The sequence below is a fragment of the Arachis duranensis genome, chromosome 6 (assembly GCF_000817695.3).
Source record: "Arachis duranensis cultivar V14167 chromosome 6, aradu.V14167.gnm2.J7QH, whole genome shotgun sequence".
In the NCBI taxonomy this organism is placed as follows: domain Eukaryota; kingdom Viridiplantae; phylum Streptophyta; class Magnoliopsida; order Fabales; family Fabaceae; genus Arachis; species Arachis duranensis.
Genome location: NC_029777.3, coordinates 69,575,403 through 69,590,905, shown reverse-complemented (window position 1 = coordinate 69,590,905; position 15,503 = coordinate 69,575,403). Strand labels below are relative to the sequence as shown.

Sequence of the window (15,503 nt, the reverse complement as noted above, 5' to 3'; positions counted from 1 at the left end):
CAGCCATTCCGTGAGATCAGAGTCTTCGTGGTATAGGCTAGAACTGATGGCGGCATTCAAGAGAATTCGGAAGGTCTAACCTTGTCTGTGGTATTCTGAGTAGGATTCAATGATTGAATGACTGTGACGTGCTTCAAACTCCTGAATGCGGGGCGTTAGTGACAGATGCAAAAGAATCACTGGATTCTATTCCGACCTGATTGAGAGCTGACAGATGATTAGCCGTGCCGTGACAGGGTGCGTTGAATATTTCCACTGAGAGGATGGGAGGTAGCCACTGACAACGGTGAAACCCTTGCATAAGCTTGCCATGGAAAGGAGTAAGAAGGATTGGATGAAGACAGTAGGAAAGCAGAGAGACGGAAGGAACACAGCATCTCCATACGCTTATCTGAAATTCCTACCAATAAATTACATAAGTATCTCTATCTTTATCTTTATGTTTTATTCGTATATCACCCATATCCATTTGAGTTTGCCTGACTAAGACTTACAAGGTGACCATAGCTTGCTTCATACCAACAATCTCTGTGGGATCGACCCTTACTCGCGTAAGGTTTATTACTTGGACGACCCAGTACACTTGCTGGTTAGTTGTGCGAAGTTGTGTTTATGCCATGGTATTGAACACCAAGTTTTTGGATTCATTACCGGGGATTATTTGATTTGTGAAAAGTATTGATCACAATTTCGTGCACCAGTTGGCTTTAGGGTTATTAGGACCAGGTATTAAGCAAGTCAAGAACAAATAAGGATCTTTCATACACATTCCAGGAGGTAGATTGTATGGAATTACAATTACGGGCCAACAAGAATAAGGCTTGCTAAATTGGATATTTGTGGTAAACCCATCAGAGCAAAGACCTAACCTAATGTTTCTAGGCTCCAAAGCAAAATCAGAGTGGATACGGTCAAAGCTTTTCCATGCCTCCCCATGTGACGGATGGGTCATCACGCCATCATCACGTTGGTTTTTTATATGCCACGTCATGTGTGGAGTTGAACTCATTGACGCATAAAGCCTTCGAAGTTTAGGGATTGAGGGTAGGTAGTGCATCCGTCTGACAGGAACTCTCTTGGACTTACAACCACCATCGGAAATAGGCTTGAATCTAGGTGCTTCACAAAACTTGCAACTAGTTAGAGCAGCATCGTCTTTTCGATACAACATGCAATTGTTTGAGCAACAATCTATTTTGATTGCCTTCAATCCAAGCTTTTGCACTAACTTCTTAGCCTCATAGTAATCCCTAGGTATGGCACTACCCTCAGGAGCAATTTCCCTAATTAAGGTGGCCCACTGCTTAAATGTCTCCTGTGATTGGTTTCCCTCGGCCTTAATGCATAGCATTCTAACAGCTATCGATAGTTGAGAGTCACATAACCTTCCCACAAAGGCTTTTGAGCTGCCTCAAGAAGATCAAAAAAGTTTAGCCTCTACATGAGGATCCTCTGGACCAACAGAATCGAAAACCATTTCATGATACCTTCTGGAGTTGTCTTCCCAGCTAATGTCATACATATCACATTCTTCCACATTTGCACCACTTCTTGAACCACCTTCCCCACAATTATTGAATCCTATCTGATTAATCCCTATGTCATCAATCTCGCCATGTTCTGTCCAAATCCAATAATTTGGCATAAACCCCTTTTTCCCACAAATGCATCTTAATAATGTTCAGCTCTTTATAATTTGTGCATCTACACTTAACGCATGGGCATCTACACTTTCCTTCCGACTTCACAACATCTAACTTACTAATTGTTTCTATAAACTCCTCAACCTTGTCATAAAACTCAAGTTTAATACCCCTCTTGTTGGATTCAACCTATCATACATCCACACTCGATGGTGCCAAGACATTTCTTACGAATTCGAAATTTTTAGTACCTATAAATCATCCAACACAAGCAACATTTCATCTATCATACAACATCCTATCAATATTTAACCATATCAATGTTTTCAATGCAATACAAGCAACAACACAACACAAGTAATATTTCATTTATCATATAATACCCTAGAAATCAATGAAGTTTATAACATAAGAATTGCACTAACCTTAACTCCAAGCAAAAAGTTGAAGGGATTGAGAGAGAGAGAGTGTGTGTGTGTGTGTTAGAGTATTATTTTTATAAAATCATGAGCGAGGGTAATTTGGTAATTTACTATGGCAAAATCACAATCAGAAGACCCAAGAAAAGACCTAATCCAACCACCTTAGATAAACAAATCACATAGAATTTTTTGAGAATCAGGGTGTGCTTGCTAACCTCACTGACTGTCACTTGGAGCAGAGAGACAGCTGAATTCTAAGCCGTCGATCCTGTGGAGTAGTATTAAAAAAAATTAATTAAGAAACTTAAATTTCAGCTACATTATTATCAATCTGTAAATGAGTTTTTACTAAAATATATATTATTTGAATGACTACTTAATTAAGGAGGCTAAGAATAGGAAAATGAAAATGAAAGAAATAATAGTAATTAAGATAAGGGAGAGGTGTAAGAGAAATAAATAGGTGAATATATGGACAGTAATATGTCTAATCAATTAGCAAAATAGTATAGCTGAATAGATAACAAGACATAAAAATGGACAAAAGCTAATTTGGAGTGTTTGCTATTTTCAATAGTCTTTTCGACGTCATTATTAGTAACACCCTTGCAACAATTCCTGTTGACTTATTATATGTATTGTAATTAAAAACACAAACTCACACTCTTATTAGGACTTTAGAATAATTTGATTTAGACAGCTTGATTTAGCACACCCTTCTCAACTTGAACAAAGATTGTGTTGTTGTGTAGCCCAATATTGAGGGTCAGAATAGACTTTGAAAAAAGTGTTGTTAAGACAAATAAAAATATCAAAAAATGAAGAAAGTGGTAAACTAAGCAAGCAAACCCAACATATATCATGACTATTACTCACATAAAATATCTTTATGTAAAGTATTAAATTATTTAATATAATATATGTTAAGTGTTAACATTTTAATTACCATCTTTATAAAAATACATCTTTACCTGAGTAAAATCTTTGGGTTAAGTGTTGAAACATGAAAGAGTGAAGCACCACCCGCATGCAGCCAGTTCTTCAGATCGAAAAGAAAAACACAAAGCAGAGAGATATTTTTAAAATAAGTGAGAGATAGAACTAATGATGATAACTCCAAATATATACTAATTATTTTTAAGTGTCAAAAAATAAAATAAAACAAATTGTAATTTTTTTTTCATCAACTTATTATATATCTTAGAAAGGGCGTTCTTGAGCAGGCCACAACTTTTAGCTGTGTTGGAGCTAAAACTGGAACGTGTGTAAAATTCAATCCAAAATTATATATATAAAATTCTGACATTTTAGCATTTTAATTCTACTGAGTCCATGGTTTTTCCTTTTTCCTTTTCTTTCTTCCTCCCCCTCCGCTATATTGTTGGAAAGAAGATAGCTGTGATAAGTTTTGTATATAAGAAGTTACATTATACACGTCACAGTTTATAAGATTATTCTAATAAATAACCTTTGATATCATTGAGCAATAGATTTTGATTGCCATAGAAGAAGTCAAAGACATGTCCACAAAATCTGGTGAATATAAAATAGAACAATCTGTTGTGGCTGTTAACATTGATTCATGTTAAAAGCTCAAAAATAGTCAGAAGAAACAAACGCCAAAAATGGCCTATCTGCTGTTGTTTCAGGTTTGAACAGAAGAAACTAGAGACAAAGATTCAAACAAACAAACACATAGACAACGCCCTTTTGCACCTCATAGCGGTTGAAAAGATGAGTCAGAATTAAGAAGAACTAAAGTTGTACCTTCTAACTGCTTGAAGTCATTCTTCAAAGTCAAGATCGAAAGTATCGTTGCGAGACTTGCCGTCGAGCTGTGGTGCGGGTGCCTCTGCAGAGAAAAAAAATGAACAAGTATATTTTGAACAAGTATATGTGCAATCTTCCTAAGCATGGCATATATGTGTGGAACTATGTCCTTCTATTTTGAACAAGTATATTTTCACAAACTATATAATGCTATATATAATTTAAACTTGTATTAATGAAAAATGAAAAGTATATTTAGGTATCAGTTTTCTACTTACATACCAGAGATTACACAGAATTAGTTTATCAAAATCATTGACTGTGATTTGAGAAATAAAAGAACAAAAACATAGACTCACATTTACATCAAATCAGAACCACATTGGTCCCCTGCATTGCAAATTACAAAAATCAAAAGCTGAAAAATATATATAGGACTACTAAATTTCAACATCATCAACAACCACCTTAGATTATTTTTCTGTTACATAACTCCTCAATCCAATTGAGAAACAAAAAGAATCAGTAAAGGAAAGAAATATAAATCAATTGAAGAAAAAAGAGTCTCTAAAATCCAAAGAATATTTTTCAGTTTAGTGCATGATTCTCAACAAACATGAAAGATATTTTTCAGTGATGTTACCTTCTCATTGATATTCCTGGCAACCTCAAGTGCCTTTGTGTAAGCTTCACCAGCAGGAACACAGCAGTTGGCAAGCCTTGCAGTAAATGGAACGGTACACAATGTGTTATGTGTTCAAAGATATTCTTGTACCTCCAAATTAGTTAGAGTTTATTAAATAATGATAAATATGGTGGGAACTAATCAGCGTACCTAGAGCCTCAGCTTCTCTGCCGTAAACCCTTCGACCGGTCAATATAAGATCCTTTGCTATTGCCTTACTGATCAATCGAGGTAGTCTTCTTGTTGCACCAGCCCTGTCCAAATAATAATTCTATTAATGCATTTCATTTTACACCATATGTTGATAATTGAGCTGTTGGTACACTCGTTTGAACTTGCATCAGCAGGAGAAATAAGTTGTTCTCCAAGCCAAAGCATTAAAAACATATGATGATAACCAAATCAAACAATCATTGAAAAAAGTAAAAGAAAAAAGATTCAAATTCAAATCAAGAAAATCAAGCTCAACATTTAATGTTCTTTAGTAGTGCTAATCATTTACAGTGACAATATAATTATACAGTTATGCTCACAACAAATTCAATTATGCACAATAAAAATAAACACTTTGATCTAGACTTGCATTTCAATCACCATTAGTTTTCCTTACCAGACCTCTCTCCTTCACTAATTTTCCTAGGAATTCTGTTAGAACCATCATCATTCTGTTAGAGTTTCAGTTACTCAGTTAGTGATATATTTATTACCACCACTCTGACCTAATAACACCACCAGATTGCACAAGAGAGCAAAGCACTTTTCTTGGAAGCGAGATGTTCATTTCATTCAATGTGAAAATGAAAAAGGAGCTAAAGTGGATTGTTGAATGTATTACCCCAGAAGAATTCAGACGCTCCTCCCAAGCAAAACCCAGCTGGGAATTTTGTCAAGCACTAACTGTGCTTTACACTTTCATTGTGATTCACTAAGTAATAAGCATACATATACTCCAAATCCAACACTGGAGAAAAAGGAGCTGTTCACAACACTGGAGAAAAAGAGCATTTACTGACCGGCTGCGAGGAAGAAGGGCAGTGGCAGAAACACAATGGCGACACAGAGAGAGAAGGAGAGCGCTCGAACAGAGGAGACGGCCAACGAGCTTCCAAACGACGGCGAGGGAGCTTTCAATCACGGCAACACAGCTTCCTACGACGGCGACAGATCTTCTACGGTGGCAGTGGAGGCTGTGTCTGTGTAGGGGGCTGCGGTGGCTGCGCCGCTGTGGGGCTGCGAGGCTGTGGGGGTTGCGGGGAGCTGCGAGGGCTGATGCGGGGGCTGCGTGGCTGCAGTGGCGGCAGAGACTGCAGTGGCTGTGGGCGGCGGGCTGCAGGGCAAAGAGCTCGAAGGATGTGGGCAAAGAGTTCGAATAGAGTGTGAATGGGAGGTGATAAAATTAGGGTTTTCAATATTTCCGACGGATTTAACTTAAATTACAGACGGATTTTTCGTCTGTAATAATTTAATACAACGCGCGTTTTGTCTATATAATTACAGATGGAAAATCCGTCTGTAACAATTCCACGGAAAAAAAATTAATTTTTCCGACAGAATTATAGACGGATTCTCTTTTCCGTCTGTAATTTATGCTAATCTATTTTTTTTGTTTTCCAACAAAAAAATCCCTCTGAAATTCCGTCTGTATTTCAGTGGGATAAAATCCGTCGGAAATATCCGTCTATAATAACTAGTTTTCTAGTAGTGTTATACGTTGGGCTGGGATTTAGGGGTGTTCTATTTTTTATGAATAGAATAGGGAATGATGTTGATAGGGTTAGGACTATGCAATTTTAAACTATTTTTTTAGGTTTTGGTTTTCATCTATGAAGTATACAAAAATTAGTGTATAATGTATGATATTTGTCTCTAACTCATGATGTTAATGATACATAATTTTATTCTAAGGCTATATGCTCTCTTTTGTGATTGTGTAGATGACTGAAATTGATATCTTGATACATCATGGAGGTAGTTTCTAGAAAAATCAAGACAAAGACAAGAGAAAAATCGTGTCATTATTCCTATGCTCTCTTGGGTCAGAAAGGTCTTTGATTGAAGAAGAAAAATTGGATTCAATGAACATGCCAAGATATGGTGCAACACCAGAAAAAGTGATACAAGTAATTGAGTCAAAATGGTCTTTTACTCTTCAAAAGCTTGAAGCTATCAATAACCCTTTGGATGAGGGTTTGAACAAGAACAATGGCAATGATGATATAGATATAAGTGTTGATTTCATAGCTAAACATGTAAGGGCCACTTGTGAATCGATGATAAAAGAAGAGTTTGGTGAATAGATAATTGATGAGTTATTCTTTAAATATAAAAAAGAGGCTTGTGATGAAGTTGGAAGAAGAAAAGCTAGAGTACACTATATTGTTAGTCATGAAGTGACATAAATTGTTGAACAATGGGACTGCTAAGTATTGTAATAAACTACACAAGATGTTTAAGTTCTTGATGTCTATAAAATGTCAATAGGATAGTAAAATTCATAATGATCTAATCAATTCACTTCTGTTGATGATATTCTAATAAGTTTTGCTTGTTTGAGTTGTGTGATTATTTCTAATTTTTCTGTAAAACAACTAAAATTTTTCTAATGTTCAAACTCTCTTTTTCATCTCAATAAACTTTCACATAATAGAAAATATCCAAGCAAAGATTCATAACTCAAGTAATAAAAAGCAAAAAGTATCCAGAAACAAGAAAGACATATACAAACAAAAATATAATTTTATGTAGTTCCATTCCTATAGAATCTTTCAATCACATTTGCATTTGGTTACACTCCAAAAAGAAAATGAGAAAAGGACATGAGAATCAGTTTAAGGATATTGTTAATAGAAAATATTTGAACAAAGAAAACAATAAGCACTTATAATTAATAATTAAGAACTTGGGGTTGAGAAGAAGATTGAGGAGGTATAAGAGCCACATGGATTTGTGGTTTAACAACATGAAGCAATCCAGTGGCCAACTTTTTAGTCAAGTCTTCCACTTGCTACTTCATCACATCTCTTCTAATTTACATGTCAGCAGCATATCTACTCGCACAGTACACTCTGATGACCGTCGCTGCCATTCTGTAAACATTGGTAGTTACCAGCCAAAGTGGCATGGAAAGAATGGTAGCAAGAAGTCCACCAATAGTTTCTTGCTTGACAACTAGGAGACCAATTTTGCAGACCATCGCAGAGCTGGATAGTAGCCACACTCACACCATTTTGACATCCTCGCACTTCTGTTTTGGCTTTGTAATTTGTCCTAGTTATTGCTCAAAGAAGAGCAAAGAGAGCTTACAGCTGTGGTGTTTTCACCATCCATCATGGTGCTTCAACCAATAGCAAGGGTGACTAAGCTTTAACAAGGAGAAGAACAAGAAGAAGAAGAAGATAAAGAGGACTAAAAAGACAAGAGGAAGGAAAATGGAGGTCGAAGAAGGACCTAAGTTAGATAAATAATGAGAGAAAATTAGGGTTTTAGGAATCAAATTTGTTACAAATACAACCCTCGCTATGTCAGCTAGCCGTTGCAGCGACTAACGTGGCAGGGAGGGTGCCACTTCAGCACTCTGCTTACCCAGTCATCGTCGGAAAAAGTCGAGAGACTACATTGGTGTTCGGACCTGAATCTGGAAGACCATTATAGATAATTTTAAATTTCGAAAACCAAGGTGGATAATCACATAAATCTCAATAATCATTATAGGAATTTACTCTACTAAGGGCCCATTTGGAAAACTTCAAAAATAATTTTTTTGAGCTTTTGACTTATGAAAAGTAATAGTATTAATATCTAGTGCAATTTTCAAAATCAAATTGCTTCTTTCTAAGAAACTATTTAAAAACTTATAAAGAAGTTAAAATAATGACTTTTCTCATAATATTACTACTTTTTATCATATTTCTATAGAATAAATACTTTTAAAATTAAAAACTCAAATACAAAATAATTTATTTATAAATTATTTTTAATAAAAATTTATTATTTAAATTACTTTTTAAAAATAAATTAATTAAATTATTCATCCAAACTGGACTAAATACTATTGGTGGAAGAGACTTCAACATACATATGTAATCTAGCTCATTTAAAGATTTTGGACCCTTTGATCAATTAATAATACTACCAAAAAAATTGTCGAGTGTCTCAAAAAAAGGTAGCTAGGATGTATATATATATATTTGTGACTGAGTTACTGAGCTGCTGACTAGGGTTTGTGGCGGCTACGGTAACTTGCGCGCTCTCTCAATGCGTTAGGTACAACACATTACACAATATCCGCATTTTCGTTATAATAGCAACTTGTTCTATTTGCAGAATAATCTTTTGTGGCGGCACCTCAAACACCAAACCTCTGCGGCTCTGCTCCTTACAATGAGGTACTATTCCAATCCAATCGATATTCTTATTTCATTGTTTAGTGACTATTAATCAGTGTTTAATTTAATGTGTGTAATTATTACATTTCAGTAAGCTACAGAGTGATGCACTGAGAGAGGCCATATCTCAGCTCGTTGCGAATGCGAACGAGAAGAAGCGCAAATTCACTGAGACAGTTGAACTTCAGATCGGTTTGAAGAACTATGACCCTCAGAAAGACAAGCGTTTCAGCGGTTCCGTTAAGCTTCCTCATATTCCTCGCCCCAAGATGAAGATCTGCATGCTTGGTGACGCTCAGCACGTCGAAGAGGTTAAATATTGTCATAATAATCGTTTCGTGTGCTGTGTTGTCAATTGTTACTCATCGTTAGGTAAAGATAGTGTTATAGGTTAGTTATTGTGATTTTGAAATTTGATGCATTTGTGTTGTAACACATAGGCTGAAAAAATTGGGCTGGATTGGATGGATGTCGAGGCACTGAAAAAGCTTAATAAGAACAAGAAACTTGTGAAGAAGCTTGCTAAGAAGTATCATGCTTTTCTAGCTTCTGAAGCTGTCATCAAGCAAATTCCTCGCCTCTTAGGCCCTGGTTTGAACAAGGCAGGCAAGTAACTTCACTTGTTATGATATTGGTTCTATTGATTGTTTCTCTCTATGAAACCTTGTTTCAGTGGGCATGTAAAATTTGTTATTCTTTTGAACCATTGCCTGATTTTCTATTATCTATTTTGAGGTTTTGGAAGAACATCTTGATTGTGTGGAAATCATAGCTAAGAAGCTGATGAAAATGTTTTCAACACCATAGATTCTCTTTCATAGAGGTCCTTAACTGAGTCATTTACTTCATGCCTCTTTGAGTAGCACAATAATATACCATTTCATATGTGGTTGGGAGGTGGACATCAATTGGAACCAAATTAACTTTTGGGATCTTTTGAGAGAGGCCTGCTGAAGGGACTCAAGTCTCGTATTGATTGTCCCTCACGCAGCCATCATTGGTTATAATATGTTGCGTAGTATATAAATAATTTGCATCATGCCATCATTGCCTGCTTTTCTATTATCTTCTGTGTGATTTAGGAAGACAACAAAAACGTTTCTAGCACCATAGATTATCCTGTAGTTACGTTCATAACCAGGTCGTGTAATCTATGCCTCTTTGAGTAGCCCTATGAAAATTACGAATTCCATATGCGGCTTAGTTAGGGGGCAAACATCAACGGGAACCAAATTAACTTTTGGTATCCTTTGAGAAAGACCTTTTGAAGGGACTCTTCAATCTAATATTTATTGTCCATCAAGCAGTCGTTCACATTTTCTTCTGCCTACAAGGCTCAATAGATTGAAAATTATTCTTTCATTTTCAGATTATGATATATAACTATTTGCATCATGCATCATTGCCAGCTTTTCTATTATCTGCTGTGTGATTTAGGAATAACATCTTGATTATGCGGAAATCAGAGCTAGGAAGCTGATAAAAAAGTTTTCAACACTGTAGATTCTCTTGTGACTTTCATGGAATGTATGCCTCTTTGAGTAGCCTTATGAAAATAATCAGTTTCATATTTGGCTTAGTTAGGGGGCGGACATCAATCGGAACCAAATTAGCTTTTGGGGTCCTTTGAGAGAGGCCTCTTGAAGGGACTCTCTAGTCTCATATTGATTATCACTCAAGGAGCCTTTCACATTTTGGCTAACTTTTTTATTCAAGTGTACATTGGATTGAAAATTTTTGCAGTTTCATATTTAATTTATTGCATAGTATAGGACTATTCACTTCATTGCCTGCTTTTCTATTATCTGCTTTGGGGTTTAGGAAGACCTACTATTTTCTGCCGATGGAAAAAGTTTTCAGCAATATAATTCTCTTATAGTGAAGTTTTTAACCAAGTAATGTAACCTATGCCTCTTTGAGTAGCCCTATGAAAATAATCAATTTCGTATGTGGTTTAGTTAGGGGGCAGACAGCAATTGGAACCCAATTAACTTTGGATCCTTTGAGAGAGGCCTTTTGAAGGGACTCTGCAATCTCATTGATTGTTCCTCAAGCAGCCTTTCACATTTTCCCAACCTTTTTTATTTTTAACAAGGCTACAATGGATTGAAATTTCATTTTTGTGGTTTCGGATGATAATATGTTGCTCTGTATATGATCGGTTGATTATATGAACCCACCAATGCAGGTAAGTTTCCAACATTAGTGACACATCAGGAATCCTTAGAGTCAAAAGTTAATGAAACAAAAGCAATGGTGAAGTTTCAACTTAAGAAAGTTCTTTGCATGGGTGTAGCTGTTGGAAATTGCTCAATGGATGAGAAACAGATATTCCAGAATGTACAACTCAGCGTCAATTTCCTTGTTTCATTATTGAAGAAAAACTGGCAAAATGTAAGTTTGACTGTTTGAGGCCTTATATGAGTATCGGTATTAAGGTTCTCAATATTGGAGCGTTAAGTTTGAGAGTCTTTTGACTTTTGGTTTAAGTATACAAAATTTTGGATCTTATTTGAAACTGTTTGTTCCCTCCAAGATAAGATATAGGCAAGCTAATTAATCTCAGCGTGAGATGTGTTTATTTCATGATGTGATATTCTATTATATTAACAAGCATGAATATATTTGAAATTGTTCTATTACTGCCAGTTGATGTGTTCATAAAAAGACTTATTACACATATCTTTTAAGTGATGTCTTTGTACCCAAATGCTGGCAGGGTGATGTTGAATAGGCACTAACTTAGTTTGGCCAATAGGATACCTCTCATTTTCTACGTTTTGATTTGAAAAAGAATGCTGTTTTTGTTTCATGTTATTTTATTCTTTTAATTTTTTGTTAACCGTCTTTTCATTTATGTTTTGTTTGTTGAAACAGGTGAGATGCTTGTACCTCAAGAGTACAATGGGGAGTGCAATCCGCGTATTTTAGATTGTTTAGATGGGTAGTTTGCATTGGCTAAGCCTCATGAGTTCTGGACATGTTAACGGGATGTTATTGCTGACAGTTAATGTCCCCATTTTTTTTTGACATTCTTAAGATTCTTTGATATCAATTGTTTTATGATAATCCTTGTTTTCTATGTCATTAATGACTGGCCACAAAAGATTCATAGATGTATTTGGTTATTTGAATTTTATTCCGTGTTAGTCCGCGGTAGCTTTTTATTTTTATGATAGGTTTCTCTTAGAAGTGGAAGAAATAAAGCGAGTAAATCTCCGTAGTAGTCTTCGAGATTAACGCCGTGCACCAAAATCGTTTTTAAGTTTTCAATTGCACCAATTATGATTCTGAGATTGGAAAAATTGTATCATAGTAGTTCTTGACTCGTTTTTCGTTGTAGACCTTTGGTGACACGTGTCACCTCATGGGTTTGATCACGTGTAACGGTACGATGACATGTTTGTTAATGACACGTATGTTGATGTGGATGGGTATGTCATGTGTCGTAATGCTATTTGTCCACGTGTCATTTACTATGTCGTCGTTACATGTGCACTAAATTGGTTTCTTACTTTGCATCAAATGACTCATTTTAGTCCTTAAAATTGAATGTCGTGTATCAAATTAGTCCCTTCATCAGTTTTTTCTCATTTTTTTTATAAATTTAAAATTCTCAATTTTTTTATACACTAATTTATAATAAATTTTTTAATTAATAATGTTAACTTGTATCATTAGAGTACATGTTAACTAAAACCAAAACTTTATTATTGTCTCTTGTGTTTATTTATATCTCTTGTGTTAATAAAGAATGTAAGTTAGGAATTCTTGATTAATAGTGTAATATATGAAAAGGCCGCCTAACTAAGTTATAGATAAAATGAATTATTATAATTGAGAGTATAAATCTATCTTATTAATTTAGTGAGAAGTTAAGTATATAAAAAATCGGACATTCTTAAAATGAATGGGAGTAATGAATTTATATTAGTTAATAAGTGTCTTATCAAGTATTCCTAAAATATTTATTAGTGTTAAATATTAAAAAAATTGTATTAAGGAATATTATTATACTCTTAACTTGCACTCTTTATTAAATCAATATCAATATGTCACATAATTCTTTTAACAAAATATTGTAGAAAAAAATTGTATAATTAAAATTAATATTTTAAAAATGTTTTATAAAAACACTTGTATTTAAATAATTTGTGAAAAGATAAAATTAAAATTAGTGTATTCAAATATATAATGAGAATTTTAAATTTATAAAAAAATGAGAAAAAAACTGATGAATGGACTAATTTAGTGCACGACATTCAATTTCAAGAACTAAAATGAGTCATTTGATGCAAAGTAAGGGGACCAATTTGGTGCACATGTAACGATGACAAAGTGGATGACACGTGGACAAATAGTATTGCGACACGTGGCATAATCTGACACGTGGCAATAACATTGTGACACGTGGCATACACATCGTGTCGTTGACCGACACATCAGCATGTTGTTACGTGTGGCCAAACCATGAGGTGACACGTGTCACCAAAGGTCCACGTCATCAAGTCACGTCAACGCGTCGTTAATAAAAAACAGGTTAGAGACTACGATGGTGCAATTTTTTCAATCTCATGAACGTAATTGGTGTACGTCGTCAATCTCGGACCACTACGAGAATTTACTCGAAATAATGCACATACGAAATTAGAAAGGGCAAGACAGGCAACCAAAAAAGAAAAATAGCAGGGCTAACTAGTGCCCCTTGATCCGGGAGTTCCTAGACAATCCTCTGCAAGTATAGGGCAGATATGAGCGGTTGGCAACTTGGCATGTCAAAGATGTGAGTTCCGAGAGGTAGCACTTGGCCCTTCCTTGCTAATTGCTAGAGTATCAGCTGCTGCGAAGTTGGCTTCCCGAAGTGTGTGCACCACCCATTCTGTATGCTATAGGCGACTCGAGAGGATTCTGATATCTTCCCTCCTTTATGAACCGAATTGCCATAGACGAGTCCGTCGCAATAATAAGCTGTTGATAACCACTAGCCGTAGCTATATGGAGGCCTTTGACGATGCCCCAGAGGTCAGCATGCATTATGGTGCAGCTTCCAAGATTGCAGGAAAAGTTCTTCATGAATCTTCCAAGAAGGGGGAACCCAGGAAATTAAAGGCTCCCGCTCCAGGTTCTGTTTCCCAGTTGGCTTCATTTTGTTCATCACATTCGCTATTTCAGCACTATGGATTCTAATGGACGTCACCACTGCACTTGGGTGAGTGAGTTTTTTCCTCCAAAAATGAGTTTATTTCACAATACCAAAGAGATGATATCGCCACTTCAAACAGACATGGCTAGTCCAGTTTCCCAGCAAGATTATTACATAACCATTCATTGAGGCCGAGACTGAAGAACTCTTTGACATGGTCTTGCTGTGGAAGGTGGTGCCAGACCGTCTTAGCAAAATGGCACTCTTTGAGGACGTGGAGAACTGTTTCATCCATATCCTCACATCTGGTAGGCGTTTAGACTCGTATTCATTGCATATAAATTAATTAAAGTAATTTTTCAACAGAAAATATATGATAAATCTGTTATAGATTTACTAAAAAAAAATTATTAATAGTAACATTAGAGGAGTAAATATCCAAAATCGTCTTTGAAAGATACCCGATCTCCATTTTGGTTCTCGAAAGATAAAGTTAATCAAAATCATACATTCGAAAGATAAAGTTAATCGAAATCGTCCCCAAAAGATACACAATTCGTCACATTAGTCTTTCCGTCAGTTAGATGATGACATGTCACGTTAAGTGCCACGTGGCATATGATGACGTGGAGGACTAATGCCACGTGTCACAAAATGATTGGTTGACGTGTCAAATCAGTGACATCTGGCATGTCACGTGTCAGGTCAGTGACACGTGGCATGCCACGTGGCATTTGACACGTAGAAAAGTTATTTATAATCAAAATAGTCATTCAAAGTTCAGACGTAAGTCATTTTCATCCTTGAAATTTTAAAAATTAATCAAATTAGTCCTTATATAAGTTTTTTTTCTTAATAATATTAAATTTAAAATATTTTTTGATACTACTAATTTTAATAGAAATGTAATTGACAATAAAAAAATTAGTAATTGTATCTTTTCTTCTTAAAAATTTTTTCAATAAAATTATCTCTCTTCTTTAATTCTTCTCAAAATCTCTCTTATTCTTTTCTATTCTAAAATCTTTTTTTTACATTATTATTACATTTTGCTGGAATATATATATATATATATATATATATATATATATACTCAAAATTGAAATAAATGTATTTGTTAACCTAAACAAAATTATATGTTTAAAATCAAAATTTATGTATGTTAACCTAAACAAAGTTATACCACTATTTTTTTTTACTACATATTTTTTTCATTACGATATTACTTACATATAGGATGTAATGGTAGTGATATTAAAAGAAAAATTATATAATCTATCTCAAACATATGAAACACACAAAAATTTATTATGATCATTGCATGTAATATCTTAAGAAGCAATTCGTTTAGCATATATAATAATAATAATAATTAAGCAACAAATTTTTAATATTTTGTAAAGTTTGAAATTGAAGCAAAATTTGTGGATCTTTTTGAATTTTGACTTTCAATAT

General features: G+C 34.9%; 1 protein-coding gene and 3 non-coding genes across 5 annotated transcripts; all 4 read left to right on the top strand.

Moving 5' to 3' along the window:
* Positions 1-8,708: 8,708 nt before the first annotated feature.
* Positions 8,709-12,044, top strand: LOC107493997 (60S ribosomal protein L10a). 2 transcript variants are annotated; one of them, XM_016115031.3, is made up of 6 exons: positions 8,709-8,754; positions 8,844-8,905; positions 8,997-9,216; positions 9,346-9,511; positions 11,094-11,299; positions 11,783-12,044. In XM_016115031.3, exons 2-6 carry the CDS (start codon positions 8,901-8,903, stop codon positions 11,834-11,836), a joined length of 651 nt encoding a protein of 216 aa, XP_015970517.1. In that variant the 5' UTR covers positions 8,709-8,754; positions 8,844-8,900; the 3' UTR covers positions 11,837-12,044. The 2 variants fall into 2 exon arrangements, with proteins under 2 accessions (XP_015970517.1, XP_015970516.1); XM_016115030.3 differs by lacking the exon at positions 8,709-8,754 and having other exon boundaries at positions 8,761-8,905.
* LOC127739992 (small nucleolar RNA U19) lies at positions 10,099-10,224 on the top strand. The gene has a single exon (XR_008000733.1). It is a non-coding gene; the product is annotated as a small nucleolar RNA U19 (small nucleolar RNA).
* On the top strand, positions 10,475-10,600 carry LOC127739990 (small nucleolar RNA U19). The gene has a single exon (XR_008000731.1). It is a non-coding gene; the product is annotated as a small nucleolar RNA U19 (small nucleolar RNA).
* LOC127739989 (small nucleolar RNA U19) lies at positions 10,853-10,974 on the top strand. The gene has a single exon (XR_008000730.1). It is a non-coding gene; the product is annotated as a small nucleolar RNA U19 (small nucleolar RNA).
* Positions 12,045-15,503: the final 3,459 nt, after the last annotated feature.

Excerpts from the sequence above, each read along its gene's own strand:
- LOC107493997 (XM_016115031.3), top strand. Across the intron at positions 9,512-11,093 it reads CCCTGGTTTGAACAAGGCAG|GTAAGTTTCCAACATTAGTG; the intron begins GCAAGTAACTTC and ends CCACCAATGCAG. Across the intron at positions 11,300-11,782 it reads TGAAGAAAAACTGGCAAAAT|GTGAGATGCTTGTACCTCAA; the intron begins GTAAGTTTGACT and ends TTGTTGAAACAG.